This window comes from Mus caroli, chromosome 16, assembly GCF_900094665.2.
Source record: "Mus caroli chromosome 16, CAROLI_EIJ_v1.1, whole genome shotgun sequence".
Lineage (NCBI taxonomy): Eukaryota > Metazoa > Chordata > Mammalia > Rodentia > Muridae > Mus > Mus caroli.
Window position 1 is genome coordinate 28,325,813 of NC_034585.1, and position 18,668 is coordinate 28,344,480.

General features: G+C 44.6%; 1 protein-coding gene across 3 annotated transcripts in view; it reads right to left on the reverse strand.

Annotated features, from left to right (window-relative positions):
• Positions 1–12,023, reverse strand: part of Apod (apolipoprotein D) — a 20,536-nt gene extending 8,513 nt beyond the window's left edge. Inside the window, exons 1-4 of one of the 3 annotated variants that reach the window (XM_021185362.1) lie at positions 11,769–12,023; positions 11,616–11,681; positions 8,200–8,350; positions 585–706 (exon numbers count right to left, since the gene is read on the reverse strand). In XM_021185362.1, coding sequence (XP_021041021.1) covers positions 585–706; positions 8,200–8,322 — 245 coding nt within the window. In that variant the 5' untranslated portion in view covers positions 8,323–8,350; positions 11,616–11,681; positions 11,769–12,023. Of the gene's footprint in view, positions 1–584; positions 707–8,199; positions 8,351–11,615; positions 11,686–11,768 lie in introns of all 3 variants that reach the window. The other 2 variants (XM_021185361.1, XM_021185363.2) reach the window with 2 other exon arrangements.
• Positions 12,024–18,668: the final 6,645 nt, after the last annotated feature.

Below are 18,668 nucleotides of genomic sequence, written 5' to 3' on the forward strand. Positions count from 1 at the left end.
GGATTTCTGAGTTTGAGGCCAGCCTGGTCTACAAAGTGAGTTCCAGGACAGCCAGGGCTATACAGAGAAACCCTGTCTCAGAAAACCAAAACCAAAAACAAAAACAAACAAACAAAAAAAGAAATCCCAGGACCTTGGCTATACAGTGTGTTGGAAGCCAGCCGGGGCTACACACGATCCTGTCTCAAAATAAGAAAAGAAGGGGGCGCGGTTCCTAACAGGGAAGCTGGCTGGAGGTGAACAAATTGCCATGGAACAGGGTGAGCCCCCAGTTCACAGAAGTATTTGGCAAAACCTGATGCTCTCTGTGAGTAGATGGACAGAAAGGGTTTCTCTCTCAGTTTAGAGGCCAGGCTACAAGAGTCTCCATCTTAGAAAGAGAGCAGGGGCGCTGACTGGTATTCTCGACTCTCTATTGCCTCTCTCAGTGTCTGGTATTCAGTAGGTGCTCAGCAGTGGTTAAAGAAGGGAACACATGCATCCGGATCATCCTGCCTAGTTTGAGTAGCACACACCCTCTCCATGCCCCTGCCTACTGGGAGCACAAAATAAGGCCATCCCGGCAGGCATGCGCAGTCACTCACCTCAGCTCCTTGTTTAGTACTTCGATGTTTCCGTTCTCCATCAGCGAGTAGTTGGCTTGAATGCAGTTTCCTTTCTCAAAGCTCGCTGGGATCTTCTCAATTTCGTACCATCTTCCAAGATACTGTACAGACAACAACAAGCAGAGGCAAAACCCAAGGGCTCTCTAGGGACCTTCTTGACTCGTCTCCATTGTTGCCTTAGAAGCAGAGCCCTTTCCAGGGGAAACCAGGCCAAATGGACTGCAGCATCATTCCCAGACAACTGGGCAATATACTATTTCAAATGAGAGTAAGTGATTCGGATGTGCGGGCAATGATTGTATGTCACGTTCTATTCCTAAGGGGCTCGTTATTTGGATATGTTCTCAGAGTTCTCTTTAGTCAGAACTCGTGTGAAATTCCAGCTTCTGTGAAAGGAAAGGTTTGTGTGGTCGATGGAGAATACCTTTTCCCTCCAACAGCTGATAACTCGACAGGGCATCTTGACTTTTGTGAAACTCAGACATGCTGACTGTGGGGCACTTGTGTACCAATTCATAGCCTCTGCAGAGGGCAGTTTGGAAATATTAAGCCAAACTAAAAATACATGTTCTCTTAGCCCAGCAATTTGACTTCTGGGAATGTTCTCCTGTTGTAAAGAAATGGTGTGTAAGTATAAGGCTATTTGTTGCAGGTCTGTCTGTAACAATAAAAGGCAGGAAACAATCTAGAGAGGGGTTGGAGAAATACATGATAGTGTATCTCTCTGATGACATTTTATACACCTCCTGTTAAAAAGTTTATGCAATTATCTCAAAGGCTATCTAAAGAATAAAGAACATTAATAGTGTCAGAGGTTGAATTAGGGGTGGAGAGGCTGTCTCTGTCTTGAACTCTGTTGCCTGTCTTTGGCTCCCTTTCCCTAGCTGAGATGCCTTGTCTGGCCTCAGTGATGAGACTTGATGTGCCAGGGTAGGTTGGTGGTGGGTTCTCTCCCTTCTCCTTAGAGAAGGAGAGGGAGGAATAGGAGAAAGAAGGCAGGACAGGACAGAGAGGAGGGATAGGGGCTGGGATGTAAAGTAAATAAATAAAAATTTTTAAAAAGAATAAAGAGCAGCCGGGCAGTGGTGGCCCATGCCTTTAATCCCAGCACTTGGGAGGCAGAGGCAGGCGGATCTCTGAGTTTGAGGCCAGCTTGGTCTACAGAGTGAGATCCAGGACAGCCAGGGCTACACAGAGAAACCCTGTCTTGGGGAAAAAAAAAAAGAATAAAGAGCAAAGAGTCAGGTCTGAAGTGAGGTATGTGCTTAAGCTGCCTTTGGTGTAACAAGGAAAAGCTTATTGTATGGGGTTTCTATTGCTGCTGTGATGAGCTATAAACTTTAACCAGCATAGATTTATTAAGTTATGGTTTTATATGTCAGCCTCTGATCCTAACGTCACGAGGCTAAAACTGAAATTTGGGCTTCCTCCCTTCCCAGAGGCTCTGCGCGAGAGTGGACGTCTCTGCTTCCCTGTGTTACACAGGCCACCTGCTTTCTGGACCCGAGAGTTCTCCATATTTAAGGTCATCTAACTCTGAGCAGGCCATTGACAGCACCTCCACTGTACCTCTCTGACTCTCATTCCTTCATCAAACCTCTCTCTCTGACCACAGCTAGGAAAGATTTTCTGTTTCTAACATTTTTTTTATGTGATTAAATTGGATCCACTTGGATAACCAGGCTAATCTGGCCATCTCAGGTCACCTCTATAGAATCCCTTTATTCTTTGGAAGGTGGTATGTTTACAGGTTAGAAAACAGGCCATGGACATCTGGAAGCTTTTATTTTGGCTACCACAGTCTTATACATATTTGTTTATATATGTATACATTGTCTAAAAAAAGATATACAGTATGTTGTTTTTACTGGCTGCTCCTGGGATAGGAAACTAGGGAAACTAAAGGAAACTTCACTGAATGCTCTGTTGGACCTGTGGGGTTTGGGATTTGTCCACCCCACCCCCACTCTGCATGGTGCTAGGGATGGAACAAAGACTTTATGCTAGGCAGATATGCTGTCGCTGAGCTATGCTATCAGTGAGCTATGCTATCACTGAACTATGTGCACAGGTTTTTGTTGTTTTGGCTTGTTTTTGCACCATCAGCATTTTAAACCTTGTGAGTGTATCTCCCTAGTCAAAATATTAATTATGTTTGTTTTACAGATTTGAAAATCTGTCACCCAACAGAGCAAGTAAAGCATGCATTTACTGCCAAACCCTCAGAAGCATCCTGAAAGTGACAGTACCGTTTCTGTCACGTGACTGCTCAGGCACACACCCACATCTTTGACCACCCTGTCCCCATCCTTTCAGTAAGCTCCAACTGTCACTTGAAAACACTGAAACTTAGCAGAGGCCTCGAAACCCAGAACTTGGGATGTGCACAAAGCAGGAAAATCAGGAATTCAAGGTCAGCATTAGACACATAGACAGTTCAAGGCCAACCTGGGCTACATCGAGAACCTGCCTCAGAAGAAAACAAAACAAAAAACTGACAACAACAAAATCAAATGTGACCTTCACTGAAAGTACCAAAGACTGAGGTTTCATAGGCATGCTTAGAAAAATTTCCGTCTTATAATATGTTTAGAAGAGTTCTTAACTATTCAAGGGATCTTAGTGATCCACAGTTAGCAAGGAAGTATGACTTTCCAGAAACGAGGAAACTCAGAGGTGAGAGGGTGGCCTGCTCTGTTTCCTCACGATCCCATGTTCCTCTGTAAATCTCTCTTAGTGAAGTCTCTGTAGGAGGACAACTCAATGTCTAAAGAAGAAAACTGGAAAAGAGGCCAATTCACTTTTATTTGTAGATGATATTATATTCTTCCGTACAGAAAGTCCTAAGGAACTGTTTTTGAGTTGCTTTGAGCTGATTGTCTTGCCTTCACTTGCCCTTATCTAATGGTAGAGATGTGTCTGGCCACGATTAGTTTATTTGGTAAACAGGAATCAAACCTGATTTTGTGCACTGTATGTAAGCATTCTACCAACTGAACTATAAATTCAGCCTTCTTAAGGGATCTTAAACACACACACACACACACATTGAAATAATGTTCTGCAAATTTAAAAGATGCAAGATCAATATACAAAAGTATTTCTATACATGTGAGGAAAAAAATCTGCCAATAAAATTAAGAAATTCTATTAATAATAACATAAAAAGAATAAAAAGAATTAGTAATAAATTTGGCTAAAGACATGTAGGAACTTATATTTTGAAAACTAAAAAATGTTGGTAAGACAAGAAGGTAAACAGAAAGTAAATAGATAATTTCTACTTATGGACAAGAAGGGTTAAGATGGCAATATCCTTCAATTTTTCTTTATCTTTTTTGCAGAAATGGACAAACTGATCATAAAATTCATAGGAAAATGCAAGGAACCCAGAAGAGTTAGAAGAATAAAGCTGAAGGACTCCTAAATTTTGATTCAAAACTGTGGTGATTTGAATACGATTGTCCCAGGGAGTGGCACTATTAGGAGTTGTGGTCTTGAAGTGGGTGTGGCCTTGTTGGAGGAAGTGTGTCACTGTGGGGGTGGGCTTTGAGACCCTCCTCCTAGCTGCCTGAAAGACTGTAGTCTTCTCTTGGCTGCCTTAGGAATAAGATATTGAACTCTTAAATCCCCAGCACCATGCCTGTCTGGATGCTGCCATGCTTCCCACCATGATGATAATGGACTGAACCTCAGAACCTGTAAGCCAGCACCAATTCAATGTTGTCCTTTATAAGAGTTGTCTTGGTCATAGTGTCTCTTTAAAGCAATGGAAACCCTAAGATAAAAAACTTGGGACAAATTTGTAGTAATTAAAGCTGAAATTATGTATAGACATATTAATAGAATAGAATTGGGATCTTGAAAATAAAAACCCCATGATCATGGTCAATTGATTTTCACTATGGATATCAAGACTACCATCAGACAATCGATCTTTTAAACAAATGGTGCTGGGACAACTGTAAAGTCATATTTAAATGGAGTTGGATCCTTGTAGGACACAATCTTTAACTTAAAATAAATGTTCTGAGAAGAACAGATATGTGTAAATCATTACTGCCTTAGATTAGGCTCTGGATCCATAAGAATGATACTTTTATCTACTACACTAGTGAGATATTTACTCATCGGGTACTTGAGTTTGTATGCCTGACACCAGAAGAACAAGCAACATCAGAAAACATGGACAACTTATACTTGATCAGTATTTAAAACACAAAAACAAAAACAAATTCATGTTTCAAAGGGTATATCTCTAAAGGAAAAAAAATTCCACCAAATGAGAGAAAATAGTTTAAAATATGTGAGAAGAGATTTGTATCTAGCTTAGAGGAAGAACATGTGGGTATCAATAATTAAAAGATAAACAACCCATTTTCTTAAAGGCAAAGATTTGAATGGGAGATTTACACATGGCTCACAAGTGTGAGAAAAGACATTCAACACCACGAGCCATTAGGAAATGGAGATGATGTCATTTACCACCACTATGAAGCCTGCAATAAAAGAAAACATGGTAACAACTACTAGAGGAGATGCAGAGAAATTAGAGTCAGGGGCTGTTTGTAAGACTTCAGAGTGGCTCAGCAGTTAAGAGCACTGGCTGCTCTTCCAGAGATCCTGAGTTCAATTCCCAGCAACTGCATGGTGGCTCACAACCATCTGTAGTGGTATCTGATTTCTGTTTTTGACACACATGAAGACAGACCCTTGAAAACATTGCCCTCAGTCACAAAAGGCCAATATTGTGTATTTCATGGACAAATTCATATTGGCAGAAAGTAAAATATTGGATTAGAGTCCAGGCCATCCCTAGCCGTAGAGCTGCCGAGTTCTGACATCTAATAGCTGTCCCTTTCTGCTGCCGCCTTTGCCTGATTCCAGCAAGAAGCAGCATTTATGGGGAGCTGGTTATATTGTAGGTAACAAGAAAGTACCCCTGGGGGACTTCTGGCTTTTCCTAGGTTCTGTCTTGAGCTCTCTGTATTGATAGGAAGCCTAGTTTTGAACCCTATGTGCATGTTCTAGCTATGTCACCTGAGGGACACCCAGCTTCTGTTTCTGTGGGACAACAGTAGTGAATCAGCCATGGTTAATGCCCCTACCCACATCCTCCTTCCCCCTCATCTCCCCATAGCTGTGGAGTTGTTCTGGTTTGAATGTGAAGCTTGGTCCTGATGTGACCAGAGTTCAGAGGTGGGACTTTAAAGAAGTGATTGGCTTCTGAGGGCTCTGACCTAATCAATAGATGAATCCCTTGATGGGTTCACAATATGATGTATTGAGAGGTGGTGAAAATATGAGGGTCTAGTTAGGGAAAGCAGGCCAGTGAAAACACGCCTGGGTGAGATGTATGGTTACATGATCTTGCTTCTCCCTCTCCACTCACTGGCTATCTTTAGCTAAGCTGCCTTCTGTGCCATACATCCTAAGATGTTCTGTCTCCCCACCAGCCTGTGGACCATATGAACCCTGGACTGAAGGCACTGAAACCAGGGGCCGGAATAGATCTCCCCTCTTTCAAGTTGTCTCTTTCAGGCATTTGTCACAGCGATGAAAAGTCTGAGCAGTGCAGGTGGAGAGACTGTTAGTGGGCTTGTGGTTTCTTCTTGAGATAATGAAAATGTTCTAAAACTGATTTAATGATGGTTGCATAACAGTGAATATATTAAAAATCCTTGAAATAAAAGAATCCTTTTGAACAAGCCAGTAATATGATATATAAACTAATCTCAATAATTTTTTATTCTGTTTTAGGGATGGAGAGACGGGCTCTGCAGTTAAGAGTGCTTGCTGTTTTGGAAGAGGACTAGAGTTGGAGTCCCAGAATATATATTGGACAGCTCACAGCTACTTGTAACTGCAGCGCTGGGAGACCCAACACTGTCCCCTGGGCACCTATGCACATGTGCACACAGACACAGACACATATTAAAGAAAATAATCTTCTTCAGTCCCCAAAGGACTTCTTTAAGTGCAGATACCAGTTGTAATTTCCAAGATATTTTGGAATTTTTACTTCTAAATTAAAATCTAAATCAAATTCCCCACTCATGAAGTTTTTGTTTGTTTGGTAAGTTGGTTGATTGTTGGTTTGTGATTTTCCCTTGCTTACTCAACGAAAGGAAATCCTTAAAACATTAATGAAGAACATCAGTGCAGGTCGTAGTGTGTGGCTTCTCTTTCCTCCCCTCGGGTACTGCCCACCCTCTTTCCGCCCCTCTCTAAGAGTCCCTAAGCTCTCTCCTCTCTGCTTTGCCTAACCCACCCTCTAACATCCCTGACACTCACTCTAAAGTTCCAGTGACTGATAATTTCAGTGTTTTTCAAACCAACTGTGCTGCTTCCTAAAAGCAATTAAAACCTTTAGAGGAGAATGGGCCCTATGATTAGAGTCCAGGCCATCCCTAGCCGTAGGGCTGCCAAGTTCTGACATCTAATAGCTGTTCCTTTCTGCTGCAGCCTTTGCCTGATTCCAGGAAAAAGCATCATTTATGGGGAGCTGGTTATATTGTAGGTAACAAGAAAGCACCCCTGGGGGGCTTCTGGGTTTTCCTAGGTCCTGTCTTGAGCTCTCTGTATTGATAGGAAGCCTAGTTTTGAACCCTATGTTCATGTTCTAGCTATGTCACCTGAGGGACACCCAGCTTCTGTTTCTGTGGGACAACAGTAGTGAATCAGCCATGGTTAATGCCCCTACCCACACCCCTGTCATTCTCATCTCCCCATAGCTGTAGGAGGCCATTCCCATACACTGACAGCTCTTACTTACCACCCTGTGCTCTCCCCTACCAGGGCCATGGGAGCTCTCATGGCCTGTTGGCATCCATCTATGGGACAAGCTGAGGTACCAAAGACTTCCCTTACTCCCTTTCAAGCCTCAGAGACTGATTCAGGGAAAACCGAAAATAAGATAAACGCTGTCCCTGTTGGGAGCAAAGGTCCTTGAACTCACAGATAGCACTAGGGTAGCTGGGAATTTTAAACACCCAGGGTTGTCTTTTCAAGGGAAGAGATGTATAACCTGTTTTCTACCCAGAAGGCTGGAAATGGAAGTGGCTGATTGCCCAGGAAACCCTGTGCTATCTGTAGAACCAAGCTATACCTCGCTTCTCCCAAGCTCCCACAACCAAGACTAGAAGTAATTAGTAGCTGACCTCTATGCTATCTGTATGACCAAGGACCACCCCAGATCCTCCCCTAGGCCCTTATGATAACACACGTAGCCTAGCCACAGAACCCACCTTTATGGAAGAAGTGACATGTGCTTTGAGAGAGTTTCAGTGTCATTATGTCTCCATGTGCACCGGGGATTGTGTTACACCAAAAAAATCCCCCCCAAATTATACTGTATTTAGATATGCCTAAAATAAACTGCCCGATGTCAGACTCTAGAAGTTTGCATGAGCTACTGAGTCACACGGAACTGGACTTCCTTCTCACCTCATGCAGCTGTGTCTCGGCTGTCCCTGATGCCTGCAGAGACCCCTGCACTTCCCCAAGTGGGAAGAGATTTGCTTTGGAGATTCAAAAAGAGTAAAAGGAACCTCTAGGCATGCTCAAAACACAGGGGGCGTTTGAGTTACCTCACCTTTTTCACGTCAAAATTCTCTTGCACAGGAGGAGACGGGCATTTCCCAAGATGGAAATTTTGTCCTTTGGCTGTGGTGAAGAGACCCACCAGCGTGGCCAGGAACATCAGCGTGGTCACCATCTTGGGGTGAGGTGGCTGCAGGAGAGGTCTGGGGAGAAAATGCAAATGGCGGTGTCTGGGTCTCCGGATGACACAGTGACTGAGGACACACAGTGATAGAGAGCCCTTGCAGACTAGGTCATTCAGTCAGTATTCTCCTCAGCACCAAGGAGCTGCATCCTGCAGCCGCTGCCAGCCTGGCTGCCCAGCAGCCATAAGACCATCGCCTCAGAGCCTTGGTACCTCTTTTCAAGCATCTCTTGTTGGATTAGCTTCCTTCATGGATCCACCCCCTCCCCTGCCCCATTGCATATTTCTCCAGGGTGGGAATCCTGTCTGATTCTCCTCAGAATCATCCCTTGGAAATGCCAGGCTCAGGAGAGACTGGTTTCTGGAATAAAAGTAGTCTGTATGTGGGGAATAGGCAAAGAGGGGCACTGAAAAGTCAAAAGGTTCGTGAATGGAAAAATGGAGTCCATCAGGGAAGGCTCCCCAGAGCCTCACATTTTATCCTCGCCATTGTCTTACTGGACTGTCTGCCATTGTCTTATTGGCCTGTCAGGCCAAGCCAAGCAGCATAAGGTGGGGTGGGGGAGGGGGGACCCAAGCGTTACTCAGATAAAGTTCCAACTCTGGCTCTGTCACCTACTAAGTGTAACTGTGCAAAGTGGGCTGTTGCTCCTTAGCCTATAAAGTAGGACTAAGAGTCATGCCTATCTCATGAATCTTTGTGAAAATGAAGCAGGATACAATAAAGGCAGGGGTGCTGGTGAAAGGGGGCTACTAGGGAGGCTTAGGTGGGACGACGCTGGAGTCCACCAATTCTAGACCAGCTCCAGTGACATAAGAAGACACCCCCACCCCACCCCCCAAATAGAGAAAACAGGAATGAATGCTCAGAGTAGCATCTGATACCGAGCTCAGTAAATATTAGAGTTTTGTTTATTTATTTATTTTTTTTTTAAATAACATCTCACCATTAGTCCTGGCTAGACAACATGCTTTGTAGACTGAGGTGGTCTTGAACTCACAGCGATCTTCCTGTCTCTGCCTCCTGTGTGCTGGGAATTAAAGACACATGCCACCTTGCCCGGCTAAACATTAGCATTGCTATTTTGAAAAGCAGAACCAGGACTGTATTTCCCAAATGTTTTCCCCATTTGCTGAGGGTGCTTTGCATAGAGGATGTGCATTTAACCAGAGAAGAGCGGTCAGCTGATGTGTAGGTCCAACATTATTTCCATACACAAGTCCTCTGGTGGCCACAACTCTGGGGAGGGGAGTGGACAGGGGAGTGAGATAGCGGTCAGTCAGTTCAGGCTATGGATGAAGACCTTGGGGCTCCTCTCTGCCTTTCTCCCTGACTTGCCTTCCCTCTGTTCCCCTTTTGTGCCTCCTTGCCTCTCACCGCACATGAGCTATTTTCAGCTCTCTGCCTTTCTGCCTGTGATGACTGAGTCAATGCAAGCAAAGTGTTCTCAGATCTGAGCATTTCAAAGGATGTGTCATAACAGGGACAATTATAACCACTTTATTATGAGTCTCTGAACCTCCAAATAACTTTAATAATCAATAGCCTTTTCTTCCTGAAGGTTTTGTTGCCTGGTTTTCAACAAGAACAGTTATGTAAGGAGTGAGAGCTGCCAGCTGGGGTGGGTTGGGGAGGGGGCGGCTGCTGAAGTTCTCTGGAGCAAATCTGTAATGGGACCACCATCTTTAGTCCTAGAGGCCTCCTTCCTTCCATCATCATATAAACAACACCCGTCGTTTGACATTTTGGAAGGTGGAGTGTTTGTAGAAGCTTCGCCTAAACTCATAAAAACTTTGCACCCATTTTCAAGGGCTCTTGGAATCTCTGTAGCTCTACCCAACAGGCCTAAGCCAATAGCCTTTCCCACACACTGAACTTTAAAGTGTGGCATAGAGTATATACATTCTACTGCATTTTAGAAATGGGCAGGACCTTAAAGGTCATCTATTCAGCTCCCCCTCAAGCTCCTGCCAGGTGTGCAGGTGGGGAAACTGAGGCCTGGAAGGGAACTGGACTATGACAAGGCCAGCTGTCCACCCAGAGCCTCTTTGTCATGTTCCCACCTGCATCCATCTTGGTGCCTTTCAGAAAATGCCTGCCTGTGAGACCCGGTGAGCTCTGTCTCACCATGCACCAGCGACAACCAGTCAGCCCATGTCTAACTCCGACAAATGTCTCATTACAAGATGTTCTCATGTGAGCTGAAGCATACCCTTGAGCTCTGTGGGAGGATTTAGAGCCAGGCTAACTCCCCTTGCCTGCATGGCTTCCAGAGACACTGTCTGGTTGTTTGAGTTTTCTTCTTATAGTTGAAAATCCTTCAGAGGGGAGCATGCTTTCCATGTTCCGTCCAATTGGATTCATTTAACACTCACTGACAGAACATGCTATTGATGTATACGTACAACTCTGGGAAAAAGATAGGTGCTTTATGACACATCATTTCCTATCTTCTAATATCATAGGAAGATCATCGAGGTGAATCTACTTTTCAAAAAATAAGCTTAACTATAATATTAACTGACTACCAAATAACTTAAAGGTAATTCTTCCAAAACTGGTGCATCCTGGACCAGGCACTACCTGAATTGCAGGCACACTGAGGGTCAAGCACACTGGGCTTCTCTTTGGGAAGTGCTGGTCTGAGTACCTACTGTGTGCACTGCATCGGAGCTCACATCTGGAAGCCACCTGTGCTGAAATTGACCCTGTTCTCTGTTAAGGTCTCGAGGAGCACGTGTGTCACTTTAGCTACAGTCCCTAAGCTCAAGAAGCGTCCAATATTAAGCAGATGTCCCATGACAAAGCAAAATGTTTGCACGGGTGATTAGATTTTAAAAGCAAACAAATACATGTAGCCTTTGAATGAACAGAAACCATATCTTTTTAATTTCTTTCTTTTTTTTCTACATGGTTCTCTGTCCTCAAGCCTGCTGTCTAGTTCAGGCTGTCCTACAGGGCGGGATCTCTGCTTCTCCAATGCCAGGGTTAAAGGATCACACCAGGCTAAGCAAACCACGTATGCTAAACAAAACCGTTTTGTGTCCGGCTGTTCAGTACTCTGATCACACAAATAATTCCAGTTTTCGGTTGATCTTACTGTCAGGCGCAGTTGAGTCACACTAGAAAACTCATCTGGTGCTGTCTTGCCACACAGGCAATGTTTACATGGTCTCCTTTTGATGGGGGGGGGGGTGTGGAACAGAAGCAGCCATCAGGGCAAGCACAGGCTTAGCCACCCCCTCCACCTCGTCACCTGAAAATGGGTGCCAATAACACTTACCTTAGAAGTCTGAGGAAAATGAGATGGAGCCTGTAAAAGCCTTCAGTTGGTGCTCACTGTCAGTTTCTAACTGAAATGAAGACAGTGGGAATCAGGGTGGTCTCTGCTTTACCCATCGGTTATCCCAAGTGCAAGCTCCAACTATGAACGTACCTCTCAGATCAGATGACTGAAGTTTCCACCCAGAATCCTCCAAGTGAGGTGCGTGGCTACTCCCAAGTCACTTTATAGGTTCCCATCAGGCCATTGCCCTTTGATAATCAGGCATGCCACACCCCCCACAGCTTGGGAAACTGGCCTCAAAGCTGAGCTCTGTGTGGGGCACAAAGATGGGATGCTGTGTCTGTCCCCTCACTTAGTTTCCTTCACAGCTGCTCCCTGAGGAAGAAACAATGAGATATTGTTTGTGCATGAGAGAGAGAGAGCGAGAGAGAAAGACGAAGTTGCATTTTTGTTCAAAACATCTTTTCTTTTTTTCACTTTGTGGATTTTCCACTTAATTTTTTTTTTTCCTTTCAGAATGCTCTTGTAAGTTCCAGCAAGATGGGCTGTACCATGCTTCCAAACATCTGGTATTTATTTTTTTCATTTTTGTGTAAATGAAAAATCAACAGTTTCATTTCCCCGAGGTGGAACAGGAACACTGCACCCCATGTAGTCCTGGCCAGGAATGTGAGGATCAGAATTATGAGATGCAGGGCGGGCCCCTGCTTCAGTGAGCTTCAGTTTCCCCATTGTGAAGACAGACATTGTGGTCTTCGCTAGAAAGGGTCGTGTAAGGGACATAGCAGTTCTCTACCATGTGGAGTCAAAATCTATTGCATCCGAGCATCTCCTGCAGCTCCTCTCTCTGCACCCTTTGCAACACTCCCATCTCTCTTGCATGGCTTGGAGCTGGAAAATTGGGTATACATTTGCCATGGGAACTTTTGGCTCAGTCACATTAGGGCGTACCACAGACCTCCCAGATGACTATAGACTTGGAAACCCAATGGATAGACAGTAGTTTCTAATAGTTCTGCAGTGTGAACTGCGGAATGAATGAGCTGAAGAGGCGTGCTGCGCATCCCAGTGTAAACTATAGAGCTTGGCTGCTATTTAAACTCATCTTCAGAGCTTCAGCCTCAGGGATGCCCATAGATGGAGCTTTGGAGGCTGCCGCAGAGCTATGGAGGCTACCCAGAGCTAGGGAGGCTGCCACAGATCAGCCTCTGGTTCTACCGTTCAGAGCTGATAGGGCAGCTGCAGGCTCCGTTAAGGGCCTTCCTTCCCAGCATATCTACAATTTTATAATAATTTTCAGCCAAATGGTGCTAGGGACAAATCTTACTGTAGAAGTTGGGGGTGAACAGTAGAAGAAGAAAGAGCTCAGAGGACTGAACCAACCAACCGTGTCCTACACGCTGTTCAGACCACCTAAGACCCCAGAGATGAGGCACTTAGTGGTTTCTGTGTTGATACAGCCAGGTGGGGCGTGTCTAAGGGTCATTACTATTCACATCCGGGGACTGAATCTGGGACGTTAAGGAGTGAAGCTCATGAGGCCTCCTGCCTTTAGTGCCTGAGAAGGACACAGGGCTGTGAATCAAGGCAAGAGGTCTATTTAGGTCAGACATTGTTCCCACCTCGCCACTGGCCTGGGCAATGCTCCCTTCTTATACTTAATTCCCGGTGCACTCTCCTTCCATGTTGGTATCCTGAGGTATAGGAGGAACATGTTTCCTACTACAGGAGGGGAGGTCAGGACCAAGCAAGGCAGGTATGACACAGGAAGCTAGAGGAGGGTCCTACCAGCTTGGGGACCATTAAACCCCTTGGGTCCCACACAGCTCAGCTGACACCGGTCAGTGCCAGGAGACCCCTAGCTGTTCCCTGCCTCCCACACTACCAGTTTCCACCAGGCCCTTGGGCCTCCTGGGGAGCAGCAGGACTCATAGGTTGCCACTTCTTCTCACTGTGTGTCCCCACCCCAGGGAAGGAGAGACAGAGAGCCAGTGTGTGCAGTGAGGAGGGAGGGCAGGAGCCTCAGGACGCAGAGGGACCACATCCTGGACGCAGGACATGGGGTGAGGGGCTATTTTCAGATGAATCAGGAAATGGTGAACACAGCTTCTCTTCTGTACTCTGATGGGAACAATATGAGCTATGCTGCCCAGCGTGTGGCTATGAATCCATCTTCTGGTCACAAAAGAGGAGCTGCAAAGAACCCAAGAAGTATGTGCTCCCCGAGGCGGGATTTGGAGCCATTTCAGAGTCCAAACAATTTCCTGGTGAACTATGGTAACCCAGGCCCAGGCAAAGGAGACAGTCACCCCCAACTGCATCCTGTCCTCACAGCTTGTTTTGATACAAGAAGAATTTCATCTGTGTGCTGTTGTTTTCAGGGTCTGTTCCCCAGGGCTTGCCCAGGACTCAGCCGAGTGGACATTGGTGACTAGGAGGGCTGTCTTCCAACATCAGATTACTGGTTTAGGAAAGAACATTGCCTGATGTTTCCTTGACAGTTTAATCACCTGATTCAAGCAATCTGCTGAACGTTCCAAGAAACTGCTGGACTGCATTTACGTGTTCTCTATCTCTCTCTCCCATTCCCCCCTCCTATGTGTGTATGTGTGTCTTGTATGTGTGTGGGAGGTATGTATGTGTGTGTGTGTGGTTTATGTGTATGGTATACATGTATGTGGGGTATGTGGTGTGGTTTATGTGTATGGTATACATGTATGTGGGGTATGTGGTGTGGTGTGTATGTGTGTGTGTGTAAGAGAGATGTGTGTGATATGTGAATATTTGTGTGTGTGATGTGTGTCTATATATGTGTGGGGTGGAGATAAGTGTTGTGTGTGTATTGTATGTGTGTTGTGTGTGTTGTATTGTGAGTGTTCTGTGTTGTATGTATGTTGTGTGTGATGTGTATGCTGTGCATATGTGTTTGTGGGTGTGTGTGTATAGTGTGTGTCTATATATATGTGGGGTGTATGAGTAGTGTGTGTGTGTTGTGTGTATGGTCTCTGTGTGTTGTATGTGTGTGATGTGTGTCTATATACATGTGGGGTGGAGATGAGTATTGTGTGTGTATTATATTGTGTGTGTTGTATGTATATTGTGTGTGATGTGTATGGTGTGCATATGTGTTTGTGGTGTGTGTGTATGTAGTGTGTGTGTGTCTATATATGTGTGGGGTGTATGCATATTGTGTGTATGTTGTATGTATGGTCTGTGTGTGTTGTATGTATATTGTGTGTGATGTGTATGGTGTGCATATGTGTTTGTGGTGTGTGTGTATGTAGTGTGTGTGTGTCTATATATGTGTGGGGTGTATGCATATTGTGTGTATGTTGTATGTATGGTCTGTGTGTGTTGTATGTATATGTGTGGTGTGTATTGTATATGTGTATGTGTATCTTGTATGTGTGCATGAGGTGTGTATGCGTGTGTGTGTATGGTTTATGTGTATAGTCTACATGTGCATGTATGTGGTATGGTATGGTGTGTGTGTGTGTGCATGTGTGTGTGTGTATGTGTGTGTTGGAAAGCCCCTGTGTTAGCTGAGATCTGAAGTGTTTGAGCCTCAGGAGAGAAGCTCCCTTTTATAGTAAGGTTTTACTGGCTGGGTCAGACTCTCCTTAGATTTTAGTGCAAATTCCAATCTTGAGCCAGTTAGAAGGAGAAGAGAAGAGCCTGGTGATCTGGGCCGGTGGTTCAGTATGTTAAGAAGATGACACTTTCCTGAAGTTCAAGGTAGATTCAGTGCTCAGATGTCGTCCACAACGGCCAGGGACCTCTTTCCTTGAAGAACATTGGTGCTTCTTGTCCTCCTGTATCCCAAGGGTCACCCATATTCCTGTCCCATTCCCCCCTCACTCCTCCACAAGGCTACCCCAGTGCTCATCATCGACTGTTGCCTGGATACCGAGAGTGAGAGGGCAGTGGGTGAATGGTCCCTCCATGGAGCCTCCTCCATCACAGGTAGGATAATGCAGGCAGACCTCACTGGCTCAGTCAACTGAACTAAAGGGGAAGATGAGGAAAACAACCATGAAAAGAGAAGCAGAGACCAGCTGGGCTGTACCTGGGAGACAGGGCACTCGCCTCTCTCTCCATGCCCCTTCCTTCCCATCATAGCAACCCCCTGGTTCCTGTGGCTGGTGGACTCTATCCTCCATTCTCAGAGATGGTTTAGATTCCTAATAACAGTCCAGTTTGCCAACAGTGGAGTGAAATTTATAGCTCTACACTCTATAAATAGTGAAATCGCTGCCAGAACCCCAGTGAACCTTACAGACACCAGAGGCCAGACGTTGTTCTTTGGTTCTTAGAACAATGAGGCATTCTGTCTCCCAAGTAGGGCCTTCTCCTACAACACCCCTGCCACGATGTCCCCATCCCTTCCTTCCTCCCACCATGTCCCCATTGCTTCCTTCCTCACACAATGTCCCCATCTCTTCCTCATCCCATGACCTTTCTCAGATGTCACTTCTCATTAAAATGCCTTCCTGGTCTTTCAAAAACAGCACTCAAGCCACTTGTACTACATCTTTAGTAGATCCTCACCTGACACTGTAACTGCATCAGGTTTTCTTACTTACTGTGTTCCCCTAATGAGCTGTCTGCTCTGAAAGTGTAGGGCATTTGCCTCATTGGCCCATGGCTACATAGTGCATAGTGGAGGCTTCACAGAAACCTCCTTGAATGGATACTACCCCAAGACTTTAATGCACATTCAAAGATATAAATCAAAGAGCTAGAGGCAATATTCTAGAAGCTTCTATTATAATTAGTTTGACAGAAAAGCACTAACCTCTTGGTTTCCATCTGAATAATTTTTTCTAGGAATTGCTGATCATTGAACGATACATAATTAGCTTTTCTTCAACATCACAGAAAGAATATCTTCTTTTACTCTATCAAAGGACAAAATTGCAAGAAGCATAAAGACCTCAGTTGCTTTTAGCTACAATTCTACTGTATAAGAAGGGGCTTCAGGATGCTGGGCAGGGCAGAGGTTAGCTTTCTCCACAGAGAAGGCCAAATAAAAGCAGAAACATAATACAAAGCTGCTGTTTCAAAGTGACTTTCTGAGGCAAAAAGACAGGGGAAATTAAGGAGACAGAAAGAAATCTGGCTTAGGTCTCTCACTGGCTGATAATCAAAAAATGTTAGCACTCTGAACAAACCATTGTGAGCCACGGATGGCTACTCCTTGTTTTGAGAAGGATCTCTAGCAAAAGGATTAAAACAACTGATAGGCCATGTGGAGGTTTGAATATGCTTGGCCCAGGAAGTGGCACGATTACAGATGTGGACTTGTTGGGGGAAGTGTGTCACTGTGGGGGTGGGCTTTGAGCTTCTATGCTCAGGCTGTGCCCAATGTGGAATGAGAGTTTTCTAGCTGCCTTCTTACCAAGAGTCTTCTAGCTCCTTCTTCCTGAACCATGTCTACCTGGACACCACTCTGCTTCCCGCCATGATGATAATGGACTGAACCTCTGAAACTTGAAGCCAATTCTAATTAAATGTTGTCCTTTATAACAGTTGCCTTGGAGGGCTGGAGAGATGGCTCAGCGGTTAAGAGCACTGACTGCTCTTCCAGAGGTCCTGAGTTCAATTCCCAGCAACCATATGGTGGCTCACAGCCATCTGTAATGAGATCTGACGTCCTCTTCTGGTGCATCTGAAGACAGCAACACTGTAGTCATATTCAATAAATAAATAAATAAATAAATAAATAAATAAATAAATATTTTTTTAAAAGTTGCCTTGGTCATGCTATCTCTTCACAGCCGTGAAACCCTAACTAAGATCAAGGCATGTGTCTTAATTTCGTAACCTTTGATTTTTAATCTTTCAGCATGCATCAAATCATCTTGATTTTCTAGACAAGAGAAACAAACAAGCCAGATAATTTTTACTTCATTTTAAAACTTCACTTGATCCTTAAACTCAGTTATAAATGACATCCTTAGAATAATATAATTTCAGAAGCTACTAATCAGGTATGTAGGTCCTGCTAGGTGCATCTTGTTTGATACCCACCGTGTGTGTCTCTGCAGGTTCGCCCCTGGCTTAATCATTTCCAACTTAGCGTCACACTCACTCATCCTGAAGTTCTTTTCCCTGTGATAAGATCATGGCTTCCCCGGAGGAGGCGAGCAAGAGATGCTTCAGGCTGCACAATTAACAGCGAGGAGTTGTGTCTCCTGCTGCGGTGACATTTTCCCTGTCAAAGCTTTAGTTGTGGGACTTCCTCATGTTAAACTAGCCACTTGTGTGTGTCTGGGGGTTGTGTGTTGGGGGGGTGTATTTTGCTCTAACTCTTGCTCGGCCCGCCTCTCTAGCCCGGCCCACCTCTCTTGCTCAGCCTGGCTCTCTTGGGAAAACTACTTAGTTCAGCTTGTTGGCCAAACCGATGCTTCCTCTAAATCTTATTTTGATAACATGGATGTTGGTCATTGATGTATCTCTCCGGTTTATCCCTGAGTGTTGAGTCAGTAACAAGGGACAAGGGGGCTGAAGGTTAGCTGAGTCCCGGATTCTTTCTCCTGTAAGCAGTCTCAAGCTATTCTCCCTCAATAGTCAAAGGTTTTTTTTTTTTTTTTTTTTTTTTTTTTTAATTTATTATATGTAAGTACACTGTAGTTGTCTTCAGACACTCCAGAAGAGGGCGCCAGATCTCGTTACGGATGGTTGTGAGCCACCATGTGGTTGCTGGGATTTGAACTCTGGACCTTCGGAAGACCAGTCGGGTGCTCTTACCCACCGAGCCATCTCACCAGCCCCCGTCAAAGGTTTTTAAAACCAAAGGACACATCCTTTCTTAATATGTATTTGAACATGTAAAATCTATTATATATATATATACATATATATATATATATGTATATATATATATAATAACATATAATGTACTCTGGTCATGCTCCCCCAGCACTATCCTGTCTTACCCACCTCCTGCCCTCACCAAACCATTCTTACCTTCAGGTCACTTCCTGTTTCATTATGTCCTCCCTGTTAGTGACTCTTAATAAGTGTGTCTGTTGCAGTTTCTTTCTTATA